At 40.7% G+C, this 19713-nt stretch overlaps 1 protein-coding gene across 1 annotated transcript in view; it reads right to left on the bottom strand.

Moving 5' to 3' along the window:
* DNAH5 (dynein axonemal heavy chain 5) overlaps positions 1–19713 on the bottom strand; it is a 229815-nt gene that overhangs the window by 100566 nt on the left and 109536 nt on the right. The window contains exons 42-47 of the mRNA XM_043574233.1: positions 17585–17731; positions 14447–14688; positions 10265–10441; positions 9655–9856; positions 7979–8121; positions 7129–7263 (exon numbers count right to left, since the gene is read on the bottom strand). Of these exons, the coding sequence (XP_043430168.1) occupies positions 7129–7263; positions 7979–8121; positions 9655–9856; positions 10265–10441; positions 14447–14688; positions 17585–17731 (1046 nt within the window). The remainder of the gene's footprint in view (positions 1–7128; positions 7264–7978; positions 8122–9654; positions 9857–10264; positions 10442–14446; positions 14689–17584; positions 17732–19713) is intronic.

The raw sequence follows: 19713 nt of genomic DNA, 5'->3' as shown, positions 1-19713 counted from the left end.
ACATTCTCTCTCTTCTAATTTCCATACTCCTATTTGATGTATCTCCTCCTCCCTGGACAATGATATTCCCAAGGTCAGTTATTTGTCTTTCTCAGGGGGATTCATGTCACAAACTCTTAAACTGCCCCCATTCTGCCTCCTCCAGCCAGTCCTGATAACTTCTTAATAAGTCATATATACTATGTTGTGTGATTTACAATTTTATCTAGAATTTTCTGTCTCCCCCAAAAAATCAGTCTAAAGAACTACAGATAATCTTTGTTGTGTTTCGCCACCCACACACTCTCTGATTTCCTTCACCTGGGTTCCCACTTCAACCACTGTTTTGGTGAGATGAACCCCGGTGTAGTTAACAAAAATTGGTATATTTGTTTATCTGAGTACTGTGTCTCCCACTGGAATGTAAAGAGGAAAGACATTTTGTTTATCTTGTTCATCACTACAACCTCAGGGTCCAGAAAGGTATATGGCACAGTGTCCTTATTTGTAAGTATTTGATATACAGATAAATGAGGAAAAGAAACCTGGGAGTCATCCGTAACTTTCTTCTCTCTCTTCTCCCCCTCTCTTCTTTTTTTTTTAAATTTTTTTTAATGTTTATTCATTTTTTTTTTATTTTTTTTTTCAACGTTTATTTATTTTTGGGACAGAGAGAGACAGAGCATGAACGGGGGAGGGGCAGAGAGAGAGGGAGACACAGAATCGGAAACAGGCTCCAGGCTCTGAGCCATCGGCCCAGAGCCTGACGCGGGGCTCGAACTCACGGACCGCGAGATCGTGACCTGGCCGAAGTCGGATGCTTAACCGACTGCGCCACCCAGGCGCCCCTGTTTATTCATTTTTTGATAGAGAGAGACAGAGAGTGAGTGGGGGAGGGGCAGAGAGAGGGAGACACAGAATCCAAAGCAGGCTCCAGGCTCCGAGCTGTCAGCACGGAGCCCGATGCAGGGCTCGAACTCACGGACCGCAAGATCATGACCTGGGCCAAAGTTGGACACCCAACCGACTAAGCCACCCAGGCGCCCCTACCCTTCTCTTCTAACAACACCTACTCAGACAACAACAAGTGTGCTTCCATTCTAACTTTTGCTACTTGGTCCAGCCCTCACCTCCCAGTTCTCTCTGAAAACACCCATATCTCTTCATCTTGTCCTCCCCTCTGCAGACAGCATGAGACTTCTAAAGGGGCAGCGTCACCCTGTAAAATACTCCACCGGTTCTCCAGGAGTGATTTACAAGGAGTGCCATGATGTTCCCACGTACATCTCCAGTCTCACCTCTAAAGACCCCTTAGTCTCTTTGTTCTGGGCCCTCACCATCGTAATTCATTCGTATTCAGTTAACAATAAAACACATACCACACAGTGATGCTCAGCTGACAGGCTAGTGTTCGTTAAGGGGTCCTTATTTACATATTCCTAGAGTAGCCATTTCTGAGCCAAAAAATCTCTCAGCATTAGCATCAGCTAAACACAATTTGTCAAAAATTGATTTAGATGAATGATCTTCCATCAATGTCACTTCTCTCAACACAGTTATTGATAAAAAAAAAAAATTTAGATCGCTAGCAAGAACTTGGACTAAGGGCAGTTTATGCTGTTGTCTGAGAACAAACAAAAACTTTACTCTGAAATCAGAGGATGGTAGTGAGCATGATATCATCTTAAGCACTCTATGGAATCTTAGAAAGATTCTGTTCTTGTTGTCTGCCTATCTCACACATGGCATGCGAGGGCTGGCCCAAGTTACGACAACAGCATTTTAAGAAATAACAACCAGAAGGCTAGAAATCCAGACAGACTTGGGAATGCAGGTGAAGAAGGCTGCCCGTGTCCATGCTAAGCGAGGAGCCCTACAACTTGGGTAATTCAATTTTTTGAATTAATTTCTTAATAGTTCGGCCTCTATAATTCCTAAAATATATAATACTAATATGACATAAGTATGGAATTTCCTTAAGTAAAGTCAGCTTTTTCATTACATTGATTTCTGTAATCTTCTGAAGAAACTACTTCCTTCCTCCTCTGGTCTCCACAACACTTTTAGATTACACCATAAGTAGCACTTATCACATCAGTTATACTTGATTGTATACATATCTATTTCCCCAACCAGATAGAGGGGGGAACACTGCATTGGAAGAGATATTGGCAGGGTAATGTACAGTTGAGAAGGTTGTGCACTGCCCAATTCTTGGGTTTATCATTCACACAATTGTCTCTGTAATAGGACATAGCACAAATCTGCATAACCTGCATAGTCACAAGTGGAAGTGTATATAAAGATATTTAAATTACAGATACACGTGTATGTGTGTATATACACAACACAGTATTATCCATAAATGATATATGTCAAAGTACAGGGTGAGCTTAATGCATTATAAAGATGAAAGATATTTTATTATCACTTCCAGGTAACTCTATATATCAGCATTTAAGTCATTTTCATATATATTACATCCAATTGAATTGAAATATAAAATACGCTTGGGGCGCCTGAGTGGCTCAGTCGGTTGAGCATCTGACTTCAGCTCAAGTCATGATCTCATGGCTTGTGAGTTCAAGCCCTGCGTTGGGCTCTGTGCTGACATCTCAGAGCCTGGAGCCTGCTTCAGATTCTCTGTCTCCCTCTCTCTCTGCCCCTTCCCCACTCATGCTCTGTCTCTTTCTCTCTCTCTCTCTCAAAAATAAATAAACATTAAAAAAATTTTAAATATGCTTAATTTTAGGCCTACATATCTGCTGTTTAGCTAAAAGATAAAAATGGAGAGCTTAGGTTCTTATTAAGACATCTATTGAGGGGCGCCTGGGTGGCTCAGTTGGTTAAGCATCCGACTTCGGCTCAGGTCATGGTCTCACGGTTTGTGAGTTCGAGTCCCATGTTGGGTTCCGTGCTCATAGCTCAGAGCCTGGATCCTGCTTCAGATTCTTTGTCTCCTTCTCTCTCTGCCTCTCCCCTGCTTGTGGTCTCTCTCTCAAAAATAAATAAACATTAAGAAAAATTTTTTTAAGACATCTATTGCTTGAATAAGATCTTCCCCCTTTTACTATAAGTCACCAAAAGCAAATGAAAAATCTTACATTAGTAAAGTGTAAAATGCTCAATAGCATATTATAAAGAAAAGTAAAATATCTAAAACAATGTGAAAATACAATAACAAGGTAAGTAGAAGCTAAAAATAAAACAAGATCACTAAGTGATAAATCAGTCATTTGAATATTAATGTGGATAAAGAAAAGCCAATTGGAAGGAGGCATACGGGTGAACTGGAAAAGCACAGAACATATGGGGACCTGGTTTCTCAGCAGTTTCTGCTACCGGCTGTGTGAACACAGACAAGTACCTCAGTCTCCCTCGAACTGAGTACATTCATAGTTAACAGTAAAACCTGACATTTTTAGAGACCTTCACCGTGGAAAAATACTTTCACATATTATCTCTTATGATTCTACTCCAGAAACTCATCTTAAAACTATGCTCTGAAGAATCGGAAGGATTTTCCGCAACCACAGGGGCCTCTGCAGGAAGCAAGGATGAAGTCGGGAAGGGTTTCAGGAGTTCAGCTCCAATTCCACCAGACCAAATCTATGGTCACCTGTTTCATAGCTTAGTCTTCTGCATATGATTTCACTTGGAAAAGTGGTTCTGAGTCTTTTAAAAAAATGTGGAATTTCTTTCTAGGCTCTATGAGTCTCATTTTTTAAAAAGAAAACCTAGTGCCATACAACTATTTATAAGACAATTATATTCAAAACATTTTAAGATTATTTTTAGAAAAGATCAACTTTTTCAGAAATTCTCTAAAGAAACTTTCTTCTTAACTTCCTGTGTTGTTTAACTTTTTAAAGGTACGTGTCGATTACCTCTAAAACAGAAAGAAAACACTTAAAATAATATTTGTTGGGGAAAAAATTGAGATCTCTCTCTTAAAAGACTAACTGAATTGCCTTCGCCAAAAAGATCAGGGCATCGTACAACTTTTGCCCAAACTACCCACTTTCGATAGTTACAGGGATGCCATTACTTATTAATCCAAGCCAATGGAAGTAAATTAGACTGTTCTAGATGAAGACGGACATATAGTCAAATACTGACAAAAGCTGTGCATGTGACACCTTGGGGAAAATAAAAGAAACCATAAATGAAGACAACCTGTCAAGCAACAGACGTGTGGCCTCGATTGGACCGTGTGCTATTGTGGTAACACAGGAGGGATGCACAGTATCTGTTTTCTCGTCTACAATTTCAGTTGCATTTGGACCCAGGTAAGCAGAAGATACCGAGAAAGATGCTCATCTCCCTCAAAACTCACTTTAGCATGAACGGTGGAAAATTACAGTGGGAAAGTTAATTATAGCAGGCTAGGTAATTGAAACTTTCTAAAATTAATGAGTCTAGCTTAGTAGAAAGCTTGGATACTCAGCAGTCAACAGGCACTGAACAGACTACATGATCCTATGATGGTTCTGAGCAGGAAAAGAAACAGTGAACTATCGATGACAGCTTGACACCGGGGTCGGAGGGAATTGGGCTAACGTAGCTGGGAATCAGCTAACGGGACCTGAAAGAATACACATGTTTCTGTTCTAAAAGCCTGCCTATTATCGTCCTAATTATTACATTCCAATGTGGTGCAACTTCTAGAAATCTATTATATCGTTTATGAATTTTGATATCAACAAACAGGCTGCTTTCTAGATAACATATGCCTTTTTTCCAGGGAATTAATAAATGTCCCATGTTAAAGAGACGTAGCCTACAGATCTTTATCACCCTGAAGGAGTAAATAACACCAAGAGTTACTAATAAAAATACAGTGACAGGGTCTTGTTACATACTAAATGATTTGGCTGGCCTTTGTCCCTGGTTCCTAGGAGGGAGCCTTTAAACACCTGCAATTCCCTGAGTAATAAGAATTTGTTGTTCATGGTGGGTCCCCTCAGTCTACTCTTGCCCGAAAGGCCAACTGTGTGATTTGAGGGTTGGTGATTTGGACCACGTGACATCAGTGGATATTTTGGGAGGGGAGGGGGCTTGGAGACTGAGTTCAATCACATGGCCAATGATTCCATCAGTCACGCCTACGTCATGAAGCCCGACAGAGCTCTGGACAGTGTCGTTCAGGTGAGCTTACCAGTTGGGGACGCACTTGGATGTGCCTGGAGGACAACACATGCTGAGGACACAAGAAGGTTTCGGCCGGGACCCTCCCAACCATTGCCTCAATGCATCTCTTCTTGTGGCTGATCCTGATTCATATCTTTTATAATAAAACTGTAATCATTAGCACAGCACTTTCCCAAATTCTGAGAGGCATTCTGGTGAATTACGGAGAGAGAGTCATAGGAACCGCTGAACTTTGAGCCAGGTTTCGGAAATGCTGGTGGCCCGGAAACTGAGGCAGGTGGCTGATACCCGAAGTGAGGGAAGGTCTGGGGGGGACTGAGCCCTTTGCCTGTAAAGCCTCAGTAACTCCAGGTAGTTACTGTCAGAATTACATTACAGCCCTAAAGATTTACTCCAGTCTCAAGAAACGTGAACTGATAATTACCCAACATAATAGGGGGAAAGAATCACACGTTCATTTAATGTTTGAAAACCTGCATCCGCAAAGAAGTTATAATTAAAACCTTTAAGGGGATGCTCTCCTAAAGTAAAACTAACAAAAGTTCTTCAAATGTGAGATAATACCAAGGGAATGTGCATAATGTCAGTAACAAAGGAATATGTATAACATTAGCATCTTGCCAGCCTAGGGTAATTTCACGTGCTATTCCCCAAACACAAAAAGATCACAGCTCAGTCTCTGCAGTTTCAGGCTGACCTTCCACGCAAACATTCCTTCCCATCACGACACGGTAAACGGTATTCATCTGACAGAGGGCTAGCAGGTATTGGAAATTCCATCTCTAACGGGAGCAGAAAACAGTTGACAGTCTTATTTAGAAACTTAATCAGTGGTCTTAGTTTATTGGCACTCTCCAGTCACCAATTACATGAAGGGATAAAAGGTCAGGATGTAGCCAGGCTGTCGACAATTTCCATTGCTCTTTGATATTTTAATTCCAACAACTACAGCACCACAAAGTTAATCAAGACCAAAGTTCTTCGGGTTGGAATTCTAAAAATTCCCCTTCCATCTTCAAGTTATGAAATGTATCCTTTTTATTTATGTATTAATGTTCTAACAGATATGAGGGATGATTTGAAAACAACGCAAGCATGAGTTGACACATAGGATTCTCTCCCCAGTGTCCACAGGGTCTTAAACAACTTAGGACCAGAGCAAAACCACCAGGCCACCACTGCGATCCCAGTCATTCTTGGCAGTGTTGTTCACAGAAGCAAAGCAAATTTGAGGGATTTTTTTTTCTATTACTCCTCAATAATACAGTAGGGTAAAATCTTGAATGTGCTAACTCTACGATTTATTCCTGCAATTGATAATGGGAGCCATGGTGTAATGTTAAGTCAGGATACAACAGAATAAATCAGCAATGTCGGGACTGGAGATCAGACAAGGAACGAAAGCAAGACTGGAAGAGAATTAGACTTGCACCAGTCGGAGATCTTTCCACACTAATACCCCAGTGTGGACCCTGAGGATGTGAATTATGGAGAGGTGGGCAGGGAGAATGAAGAGAAAGAAGGAGATGTGAAAAGTATTTCCATAGCTACATTTTCAGACCTGGATTCAAGAGAGACCCATCAAAGACGACCGGTGTATCTAGCCTAGAGGCTAGAATAATAGTAACAACGACAGAAGAGCAGACACTAGGGAGAGGAAGCAGGTTTGGATGGAGGAATGAATGATATTCCTTTCAGTTTTGGGTTTTACATGTTCACAGGCTTTCTTTACATATTTTAAACAGTATTGAGGCATTTAACACCCTATATAAGCTTTTTATTTCTCCACAATTTAAGATTATACAGTATAACTCAACTAGGGGGAGATTCTATTGCAGGTAAATAATACAGATAATGGAAGGCATATGTAGGGGACTTATCACGGCTGGGAAAAAGTGCAGATGAAGTCAATGGGCACAGGCTTCCCAGGGAAGAGAGTGGAGCCTCCAAACTTTATCACAAACTTGGTCTTAATGAGCAATACCAAAGAGCCAGTACCTGAAACATCAGTGGGGTGGTTGCAGAAGAAAAATTCAGACTCTTGGTTATGTGACTTTCAGAATCGTATTTTGACATAAATCCTTTGATAATGACTGTTTTGGCTGTTCCTTGCTCCCCAATTAACAGCACGGCCTAAAAGAGAAGTTGAGAAAGAAACCCAAGGAATGCAATAAAATGATTATGGGCTACCTCGTGCTCCCCCTCTCCAAATTCGCACGTCGAAGCCCTAATACCCAGGGCCTCAGAATGTGACTGTATTTGCAGAGAGGGCCTTTAAAGAGATGATGAGGTTAAAATGAGGCCATTAATGTGGGCCTTAGTTCAATCTAACCAGCCTCTGTAGAAGAGGAGGAAGTCTGGATACACAGGTAACAGGAGGGATGAGCACAGATAAAGACCACAGAGAAGGCAGCCAGCTGCGAGCCAAGGAGAGAGGCCCCCGGGGAAACTAAACCCGCCAGCACCTTAACCTTGGACTCCAAGCCTCCAGAACTAGGAGGAAAGAAAGGTCTGTTGTTTAAGCCACCCAGCCTGTGGTGATTTATTTGGGCAGCCCTGGCAAACTAACACAATTATCAGAAGAGAAGAATGTCTCTTTGGACAAACGAGTCAAAATTCACTGTCTCTCAACTAACATGTGAGAAAAAATTACTTGCTCATGAATTGGAACCAGGCAACTCTACGGCTGTCAGTGGAGAATAAGAAAAGTAGTATATCCATTTGGGTCATATTTTCATTTCCTCTAGACAGCAACCTAAAGCATTCTAAGATAAATGCAAGATGCCTTGTGTTTTCGAGGGACGTTTGAAAACGTGCTATTGTTAACAATTAAGTTAAAGAGCCGTACCTTGCCCTGTTTAGCGATGGTTTTGATTAGGAAGTCGGTCCTCACGTTGTCAACATTTGGTACCAGGATGGAGCCGTATTCTGGAGTGACGTCAGGTGGATACACATATTCCTCGGTACACGTGTTCCAGTGAAGCCACTGACCTGAGGTGCACACAGAACATTCACATATTCATACACCTATTAATGATTTAATTCCTAACTGTCACGAGCAGATGTCCTGGACATCTCATGAAGCATCTTTCAAAATCTCCCCGTAAAATAAGATCATTACAATGGTAGCTCTACGTAGTATTTAAGTATGTGTTGGCCAAGTCAGAATTTCCCAAGGAACAATTCCAAAGTGGTAATATTAGGAAATATTAAGAAGTGTCTTGGAATTTTCTCTTTAAATATGTCAGTTTTCAATAATGTCTGAATAAAAATTAAAAATACAGTGATAAGGGACTGGGTGGCTCAGTCGGTTAAGCATCAGACTCTAGGTTTCAGCTCATGATCTCACAGTTCATGGGTTCGAGCCCTACATGGGGTTTGGTGCTGACGGCAAGAGCCTGCTCGGGATTCTCGCTCTCTCCTCTCTCTCTGTCCCTCCCACGCTCACTCTCATTCTCTCTCTCAAAAATAAATAAACATTCAAAAAGAACACAGTTGGGATGCCTAGGTGGCTCAGGTGGTTAAGCGTCTGACTTCGGCTCAGGTCCTGATCTCACGGTCCGTGAGTTCGAGCCCCGCATTGGACTCTGGGCTGACAGCTCAGAGCCTGGAGCCCACTTCAGATTCTGTCTCCCCTCTCTGTCCCCTTTGTCCCCTCTGACAGCCCCTCCCCCACTGACGTTCAGTCTCTTTCTCTCTCTCAAAAATAAACGTTAAAAAAAATTTTAAATAAAAAGAAAAAAGAAAAAAGAATACAGTGATAGTAGTATGTACCTAAAACCACTTAAAATATCTAATCTCATAAGCTTTTCATTACGTACTTCCTTTAATTATAGAACCAAAAATAAAAGATACATAAATATTGTGTATATATATATATACATGTTTTATATAGATGTACTTTATATATGCACATATAAATAAACTTAAGGTATATCTGGATAGATCTATAGACATAGATAAACACATTTAGTAAAAATATACTTCACACTTTGTAATCTTCATGTAAATTTCTGATTATATTATACAAATGACTGAAATAGATCTGATTTGGAGATTTTTCTTTTCTAATTTTTTTAAATTTTTTCTTAACATTTATTTTTGAGACAGAGAGAGACAAAGCATGAATGGGGGAGGGTCAGAGAGAGGGGACACAGAATCTGACACAGGCTCCAGGTTCTGAGCTGTCAGCACGGAGCCCGACGCAGGGCTCGAACTCACAGACTGCAAGATCACTACCTGAGCCAAAGTCGTACACTCAACCGACTGAGCCATCCAGGAGCCCCTCTAATTTGTTTTTAATTCATTAAAAGTTTAGCAAATAATATACCTAACAAGGGGAAGATATGCATCTGGGACACAAATGAAATAAAGTTTTGAAAAAGAAACGATCAGGTTTCATCACACATAAAGATTTCCCTTTTAATTTCACAGCGTGTGTTTTAATTACCATTTAGAAAAATAAAAGCTACGTAAACATTAGCCAGTGGGAAAACCTGCTCCCGTGTGTTAGGGTGTCCTCACCACTGGACGAGACATGATAGTCAAACATGGTGTCATCGGTCCCCGCTAGAGGCGGCAAATCCAAGGTCAGCGCTTCCTGAGAACGTAGCCAGTGCTCCACCCGACGTCGGCCCTCCAATTCCAGCACGGCCCCGACGCTCCACATGAGGGAGAAGACATACAGTCTCCCTAGGTGCTCTGGGGTGACCTCTGCACCTTGCTCCTGGGCACGGAAGAAACTTTTTGTTTTAGTCACTCAATTCTCAAGCCTAAATTTTGCTTTGAGGTTTCAATAAAAATAATAAAAAATGTCAAAGGGACAATACCTTTTCCCAAGACAAGAACAAGGAAAAGATGAGTAAAACTGGAAACATACAGAATTTATCTCAATACAAGTCAGTGCCCAAAATAAATCTGGATGTTTATTAGATGACTGTGAACTTGCCACTAAATTACAAACCCGTGACTTACTTGGGGAGAAAAGTAATGAGAAAAATAAAAAAGATGCAGGGCGACATTTGAAACATTCCCCCATCCATAGCTCTAAGAGAGCCAGTTTCAAATACTATACTCTCTGCACAACATGGCTCAGTTAATAAGAGAGAAATTTCTAGAAAGTTGAGCAATTTACCTTTGGAGGGATCAGCCCTTGAAGCATGTCAATGCTCTGCATGATCACAAAGGCCTCAGGTATCTCCATCTTGTGTTCTAAGTTCTGAATACTGAAGCGATACAGGTCGGGAAAAGACTTGATGTACAGCTGACGAAGAATTTCAGCTTCTTGGGGTGAGCGCTTCTTAAGGAAACCCTGTTAATTTACATATTAATGCACTAATAAATGTATTAGCATGCCAGGAGAATGGCCGTTTGGGGACACAAATTTTTTAAATTTTTTTTTCAACGTTTATTTATTTTTGGGACAGAGAGAGACAGAGCATGAACGGGGGAGGGGCAGAGAGAGAGGGAGACACAGAATCGGAAACAGGCTCCAGGCTCCGAGCCATCGGCCCAGAGCCCGACGCGGGGCTCGAACTCACAGACCGCAAGATCGTGACCTGGCTGAAGTCGGACGCTTAACCGACTGTGCCACCCAGGCGCTCCGGGACACAAATTTTTTAAATATCAATGGACTATAACAACATCTAATGATAATAGTGCAGATGGGATGTGGCAGGCCTTGCTATACATTCTTTCATGCGTTAACTCATTTAATGCTCAAAATAATGCTATGAGGTAGGAGCTATTATTGTCCTCCTCTTACAGGTGAGAAAACCAAAGTCCAGGGGCCTCTGGGTGGCTCAGTCGGTTGAGCGTCCAACTTCGGCTCAGGTCACGATCTCACGGCTCGTGAGTTCGAACCCCGCGTTGAGCCTGCTTCGGGTTCTGTGTCTCCCTCTCTCTCTGCCCCTCCCCCACTCGTGCTCTGTCTCTCTCTGTCTCTCAAAAATGAATAAACATTTAAAAAATATTAAAAGAAAGAAAGAAAGAAAGAAAACTGAAGCCCAAAGAGTTTAAGTGATGTGCCCAGGTTCCCACAGCCGGTGGGTAGCCAAGTCCAGAATTCAAACCCACATGTTCCGTTACCACCCTACATATGTGCTCAGGTCTTGAAACCAAGATGGACAAAAAGTCTTCAGCTCTTGATTAAAATACACTAGAAGACAATGAGGAGGCATTCAGAAGAGAAATAATTCAGGAAAAGAAAAAGGACTAAAAGATGAACACAGCAAATCCATACCCACATTTTCTTAAATGGGAAACAAAGATTTATCAAATGAGCTGTTTCCTTTTATTTCTTCTGATGTAACTAATAACCAGTGTGGAAAAATATCACAGAATACTCAGGAAAATGGAGAATTGAGTCACTTGGAGAGCCCACTGCAGAAAAGTGCCTGTGATCCCTAACAAAATACCATGTAACACACAATATTCTCTGAAGCTGAGACAAGTTCCCTTGGCCTCAAGAGATCGGCTCATTCTTAGACACTGAACAGAAGCAATAAGATGTTGATTCCAAATTATTCATCAATTCATGAATTTACCAGGGTTCCACAGCAACAAAAACAGAACATAGCACTTTCAAGTGATGGAAGCAGAAAGGTCATACACAAGGCCAAGAAATCAGCTTGGCTCCCAGGAGCTGACAGATTCCTATGAACAAAACTTCTCCACCTGCCTGCCTCTAATAACTCCCTAGGGCTGCCGGATACTGTTCTAAACACTTTCAGTCTGATTCTTTGTGAGTCTTGCTTCTTGCTAATCATTTGTGAGAAGAAACTGCATTATTGAAAAGCATTATAAAAAATTAGGTAAGTGCAGCATTAAGACCTTATTCAGCCTCAACATAGAACATAATAGAAGCTTATTTCATAAAAAGCAAAGTCTAAATATTCATTAGCTAGTGGTGTAAAAGTATTTTTTAAAAGCCCTCGTGGATGCCAAGTATTGGGGGAAAATCACACAAATACTTTTTTTCACTTGGAGCTTGCTGCCATATCTGTGGTTGCCAAATCTGACGCTACTGCAGTGCTTTTAAAAACAAAAACAAAAACAAACACCAACTCCTGGACCTCTGTCCCCAGAGATTCTAATCTGGTAGGATTGGGGTATGACCCAATCACCTGTATTTTAAAGAACTGTCATTGATGACTATTTTTGCAAAGCCAGGGTTCAGAACCCTTGCTCTGTATTCTCCTTAATGGATGGATAATTTGATTGCGAAATCTGAAATCTTTAGAAGCATGTTTAGTGACACATCCAGTTATACGTAAGCAACATTTTGCTATATAATCCCCCCCTTTTTCACATCTTGACACTTCACCAAACCTACACCCTTGTGCAAGCCAGAGTTCTGTAAATCCTGAGATGATATTATTTTTTTTCAACGTTTATTTTATTTTTTGGGACAGAGAGAGACAGAGCATGAACGGGGGAGGGGCAGAGAGAGAGGGAGACACAGAATCGGAAACAGGCTCCAGGCTCTGAGCCATCAGCCCAGAGCCCGACGCGGGGCTTGAACTCACGGACCGCGAGATCGTGACCTGGCTGAAGTCGGACGCTTAACCGACTGCGCCACCCAGGCGCCCCGAGATGATGTTATTAAAAGCTAAGACATATTGATACAGAAAGACAAGTACAAAAATTTAATGATGATGTAAAATAAACACCTACTTAATTTAAATTATGATTTTATAAGTTTTCAATCAAAATCATTTCTAAAAAATTAGGTAAATAAAATAATAAATTTAACTAACAATGTCAAAAAGAGGTTTCACACGTGGCTACTCTAATAAGCATTCTGCCCAGGGCGCCTGGGTGGCTCTGTCAGTTAAGTGTCCAACTTTGGCTTAGGTCATGGTCTCACAGTTCATGAGTTCAAGCCCCACGTCAGGCTCTGTGCTGACAGCTCAGAGCCTGAAGCCTGCTTCTCTCTCTGCCCCTCCCCCACTCATACTCTATCTGTCTCTCTCTCCCTCTCTCTCTCTCTCTCGCTCTCAAAAAGAAACATTAAAAAAATTAATAAGCATTCTGCCCTACATTATAGTATTTATTTAGTAAAATATCTAAGTATACAAGGCATTTAATTATAATCTAATTATAATCAATACATTCTAGAATGTACCGGTGATAAGAAAATAATATAGCTTTTCATGAATTGAAGAGACATTGTCTGAAATATTATTTCCAAGAGCAAACTTAAAACGAATATTATGGCTATTGAATCTCATCAAAATTCCTTATATACAATTTTAATAAATTGTTTTCTTCAAGCTAATGTTTCTAAGATGGGCACTCCCAAAATTTACAGGCATGAGTACCTTTTAAAAATGTCATGAATTCCCAAAGTGATAAAATTAAATCTCACTTATTCACAGTTTGGCGGGATTACTGATTCAGCTAGGCCTTGCGATTACTCCACAACCCACAGTGGACATCACGGGTCTAAGGAGATGCAAAGAGCCCAGAAGAAATCAATCAGAACACCGAGGGCACCTGGAAGGGACAATCAGGGTTTCGATGTCCCGAAGGATACAAGATCTGCCAGAAACAGTAGCAACGAAATGCAATCACACCGCAGGTCTGCAGAAAAATCAGCATGCACTGTACCAGAACACGAAAAGATCCATTTTCCTCTTTGGGTCCACAAAAGAAAGACTCCGTGCTGATTCAAAGGGGCACGTGCACCCCAGTGTTTATAGCAGCACTTTCAACGATAGCCAAATGATGGAAAGAGGCTAAAAGTCCATCAACTGATGAATGGATAAAGAAGATGTGGTTTATATATATATACAATGGAGTACTACCTGGCAGTCAAAAAGAATGAAACCTTACCATTCATAACAACGTAGACGGAGCTAGAATGTATTATGCCAAGTGAAATAAGTCAGTCGGAGAGAGACAGATACCGTATGTTTTCGCTCATATGTGGATCTTGAGAAAGTTAACAGAAGACCATGGGGGAAGAGATGGGGAGAAAAATAGTTACAAACAGAGAGGGAGGGAGGCAAACCATAAGACACTATGAAATAAACAGAACAAACTGAGGGTGGATGGGGAGTGGTGGGGGAGAGGGGAAAATGGGTGATGGGCATTGAGGAGGGCACTTCTTGGATGAGCACTGGGTGTTGTATGTAAGCAATGAACCATGAGAATCTACCCCAAAAACCAAGAGCACACTTTACACACTGTATGCTAGCTAATTTGACAATAAATTATATTAAAAGAAAAAAAAAAGCTGGACATGAAAAAAAATTAAATTAAATTAAATTAAATTAAATTAAATTAAATTAAAAAAATGAAGACTCCACTATACCTCAAGAATAGGACTCCAATCGAGGACAGAAGAACTCATGAAAACCATTCCATTTCTTGAGACAGTAGCAGGTGAAGCGTTGTCAATGTTATGAGGTTCAAAAATGATCTTACAGTTTGGAGCCATGGGAATCCGATCACCATTGGCAAGGGTTAGAGTTTTGTTATCATCCAAAACAGAATTCAGATTTTCAATCCAGATGGCATCTACTGGACCATCAAGAACTATCCAGATATGCTCCCCTAGAATAGCCCACGAAAGGCGGGGGGGGGGAAAAATACACACACACATATATACATATACACGTAACTAGTATACTTGAAGTAGTACTATAATTTGATGTAATTTTCATTAATATTTAAATAAAACTTTGATAGAAATGATTACCTTATTTTGTCACATAGGACTTTTTCCAGTTCTATCTATAGCCATTGTTTAAAGCACATAACCAAAGGAAAAAAGTCAGTTGTTCGTTGAACAAATATTCATTGAGCACCTTCTATGTATCAGCACTATTCTAAGGTCTGGGGACATTACGGTAAAAATAAGACACTGTCGGGGCGCCTGGGTGGCGCAGTCGGTTAAGCGTCCGACTTCAGCCAGGTCACGATCTCGCGGTCTGTGAGTTCGAGCCCCGCATCGGGCTCTGGGCTGATGGCTCAGAGCCTGGAGCCTGTTTCCGATTCTGTGTCTCCCTCTCTCTCTGCCCCTCCCCCATTCATGCTCTGTCTCTCTCTGTCCCAAAAATAAATAAAAAACGTTGAAAAAAAAATTAAAAAAAAAAATAAGACACTGTCCTATCTTCACAGAGCTTACATTCTAAGGGGTAGAGATGATAATGAAACCAATAAGCAAATAATATGTACGATAAGAACAATCAGGAAGAAAAGAGGGTGGGGCATTGCTTTTGATAAGGTAGTCAATAAAATATTTCAGGAGAATGAAGTGACGTAGGGATCTAGAGGCAGAATTTTCCAGGCAGTAAGAATACCAAGTGCAAAGGTCTCAAAGTGAGTACAAATTGAGGCTGTTCTAGAAAGCAAGAGTTGGAGAAGAGAAAAGGGAATGTGAGTGCCATCACAAGGACAGGCAGAACCACGGAACTGATTCTGGCTGGTACACGTCACACTTGAGATGTCCCACACACGTCCCACAACGTTGTTGAGCTGGGGATTCAAGGGAGAGGTCAGGGCTGAAGATCAGAATGTAGAAGCCATTGGCTTAGAGACGGCACTTAAAACCATGGACTGGGTATGTTTCTTCCAGGGAGTACAAGGAGACGGAGGCAGGAGGTCTGAGCACAGAGCCACTTCAAAGTTCAGACTTGTGGTACAGTCTCCTTTGCAGACTCCTCCCTCTGACAGACCCCTCATGAGGCAGAAGTAGAAGGACAGCAAGCGGGTTAAGTTTCCCTGATGTCAAGTGACAGAAGAGCTCCAAGAAGGGGAGCGATCAACCATGCCAGGTTCTGTGCAAGCCGGACTAGCCTGAGAACCGACAATTTGGATCTGACAAGCTGGAGGCCATGAACCCCCTGGAGGGGCTCCTGGGGACAAAACTGATGGGAATCACTTAGGGAGATATTTGGAAGTAAAAAAAAAAAAAAGTGCCAAGCATCAGCAGAATGGTCAACGGAATGCCATCGCAAATTTCGGCACCTGGTTTAATGATTCCTCCTAATTTCTTAATCTCTAGTTTCTCTTACTGACACCATGACCAAGTTTGGAACTCTAATCTTTATTGACTGTGCCACAGCTGTAAAATATTATGTGTCAAATAAAATGCTTTTAAAAATCTTAATTAGGCTCAGTCGACTGAATTTAAGTAAAATGATGATCTAAACACCCGAGTCACTTAGAAAAGGTATGTTGCCTTCTTTAAAGAGGGAAAAAAAACACTGCTTTGAGCTCCCATTCTTTGAGGTAGCACTGGGCACTGCATATGTGTTTACATAGGATTACTGGAACAAGACAGAGACAAACTTTCATTTATTTCCAGTAAAACAACAATGGCTAATATGAGCACACTTTAGAAATTATACATGTTCATGCCTCTTTTGACAACTGATGTTAGGTTGCTGAGCTCCGTTTCCCTAAATGAGTGGCGCCACCTTAAACATTTCTCAGTAGACAGTGTTCCAAAGACAAGACTCATGAAGAAATGTCCCCAGTCTCGCGCCTGGGTGGCGCAGTCGGTTAAGCGTCCGACTTCAGCCAGGTCACGATCTCGCGGCCCGTGGGTTCGAGCCCCGCGTCAGGCTCTGGGCTGATGGCTCAGAGCCTGGAGCCTGTTTCCGATTCTGTGTCTCCCTCTCTCTCTGCCCCTCCCCCATTCATGCTCTGTCTCTCTCTGTCCCCAAAATAAATAAATGTTGAAAAAAAAAATTTTTTTAAGAAATGTCCCCAGTATCTTTTCCTTCTCCTGCATCCTTCCTTCTCCCCGCAAGTGCATTCACTATGCCTTTCTCCCACTTACTGGAGAGTGAGAAAACACGAGGAGAGGAGAGTTGATATCACCTCTTCCATCTGAGCCTGTACCCCAGGAACATTGGGTTCAATTTAGAGACTCCAAAAGTAAGAGAGCATTCAGAGTGAACCACTAGCCCTTAACGAGTTTCTTCACAGGATAACCAAACATCAGTGTGCGTCTAAACAGCAATATTTGTTAGTTCAATAGAGACTTTGTTTTCGATATATGCAATTTTCTTCCCAAAGAAGCCCATTTCCCCCTGCGATTTTATAGGGGGATCAGTATTCTAAAAATAGGCTATGCTTAAATAAAAATAACATTTTTAAAAGACTCAGGGAAATGGTTATGGTAGAGTTACTTTATTCAACACTATCAATTTTCCTTAACAGCTTTTTCTTTCTATTTTATTCTAAGATATCACAGGGATACAAAAACATTTATTGAAAAGGAAAATCATTCCCTCTGTAATAACAACAAAGAAAAAAAGGTGGGAGAGGGGGGTTTTAAATATACTAATCAATAGTTTCAGTATTTCAACGTTGACAAATATACTGATTCAGGACTTGCTGGTCTCCTCGTATGGAGAATACAGTTGTTCTACTAATTCTAAATAGGCACCCTAAGATTTTATCTAGAAGTACAGGTCAAAAATAACACTTCATTTTCTACCTTTCTTAGCTCTCAACGTTTTCCTCCAAAGAGTTGAAAATATCCCATCAGTCCAATCATTTGTGGCCACATCAAGTCGACCAAACATCTGTGGGGCTGTAATCGCTTTGGGATTCATCCTCATTTCCCGGTGTGGTTTTCCACAATCTGTACCAAGTAAATCCAAATTTTAAACAACGCAGATGTAGAGCAAGCCATCATTAGGTAACGCTGTACTAACTGCAATGTACTGTCAGCAGGTGTTCAAAATAGGAAAAATACAAAATTACACGAAAACATTATGTCTTCCTGCATTCCAAGGTATCATAATTAACATCGTTACATCTTATGGACTAGCATACTTTTGTTTCTATCTTCTGTAAAAGCAAGCTGCAGGAACCATAATGGGGGTGGGGGAAGGATACCACGTTGGCATGGATGAAGGAATTAATGTAATCTGGAAGTTCTTCCAATTTCACAGCTCAAAAATCTTTTGATTTATGATATATTGGATTAAGCCTGGTCTCTGAAATACCACCCAGAAGATGCTGCATTCTCTGCATTCCCGACTTCAATTTGCTGAGATGTGTTCTTACTTGTTTGGAAAAAAAAAAAACAAACTAAGCGAAACTAATGTTTCAGGAATCAAGGACTTTTCTTTTACAGCCAAATTCAAAAAAGGTCTTTGACTCTTTCACACCCTAAAACTACTCCTAAATAAGCTAGATTCTGTACATAAGGGACTGTGGTTAATAAGCAGAAAAGTGAAGAATAAGGTTGAAAGTATAAACTGATAAAAATCGATGCTGAAACATTACATACTGTGCGAATGGTTGACAAGCACAGGCAAACATACATAATAACTATGCACATTGAAAAAGGTGTTAAAACCCACTAAAACCCATTTAGAAAATTAGACCATAGTTCTCTTTTTTTAAATCACAAAAAGACTCGGGGTAATTATTTGCAGTATTTTACAACGCTGAAGGGAAACTGCATCACCACTCAGTTTCTTCAATAAATGATATCCATAAGACTAGCAAAACTATATCTTTTACCTAAAGGCCAGCAAACTCTTAAAGAGTATGACAGTATTAGGGTGTCTAGGTGGCTCAGTCAGTTAAGTGTCCAACTCTTGGATTCAGCTCAGGTCATGATCTTGCGGTTTGTGGTTTCGAGCCCTGCGACGGGCTCTGTGCTGCAGACTGATCGGGATTCTCTGTCTCCCTTTCTCTCTGCCCCCTTCCCTGCTCACTCTTTCTCTCTTTCTCAAAATAAATAAATAAACATTTTTTAAAAGACTATGATAGTATCATAAGTAAAAATGACTTGATCTGCTGCCCATATAAGAAAAACTATCAAAAATGATTTCATTATGGGGGCGCCTGGGTGGCTGAGTGGGTTAAACGTCAGACTTCGGCTCAGGTCATGATCTCATGGTTCAAGCCTCACGTCGGGCTCTGTGCTGACAGCTCAGAGCCTGGAGTCTGTTTCGGATTGTATGTCTCCCTCTATCTCTGCCCCTCCCTGGCTCATGTGTGTGCTCTCTCTCTCTCAAAAATAAATAAACATTAAAAAAATTTTTTTTAATTATTTCATTATGGTAGTACGTAGAATTGTATCATTTCAATTTTAAATACCATAACATTTTGGTACAGAATTATTGAGTCACTATGTTATATGCCTGAAACCAATATAACATTGTATGTCAACTACACTTGCATAATATTTTTTTAATTTATGACCAAAAAAATGAAATACCAAACATGTTTATAAGATGACTACAAGAAAAAAATGCTTTACTTTCAAAAGGTTGGTTAAACTAATTCCTCCTTTTATTATTATTTTTTAATGAAATCCATGTTAGTTAACTTATCGTATAATAATGATTTCAGGAATAGAATTTAGGGATTCATCACTTACATACAACACCCAGTGCTCATCCCAACAAGTGTCCTCCTTAATGCCCATCACCCATCTAGCCCATCCCCCCACCCAACACCCGCCAGCAACCCTCAGTTTGTACTCTATATTTAAGAGTCTCTTATGGTGTGTCTCCCTCTCTGTTTTTATCTTATTTTTGCTTCCCTTTCCTTATGTTAATCTGTTTTGTTTCTTATTGCCACATATGAGTGAAATCATATATGTCT

The sequence above is a fragment of the Prionailurus bengalensis genome, chromosome A1 (genome assembly GCF_016509475.1).
Source record: "Prionailurus bengalensis isolate Pbe53 chromosome A1, Fcat_Pben_1.1_paternal_pri, whole genome shotgun sequence".
Classification (NCBI taxonomy): domain Eukaryota; kingdom Metazoa; phylum Chordata; class Mammalia; order Carnivora; family Felidae; genus Prionailurus; species Prionailurus bengalensis.
This window is presented reverse-complemented; position numbering and strand designations above follow the sequence as displayed.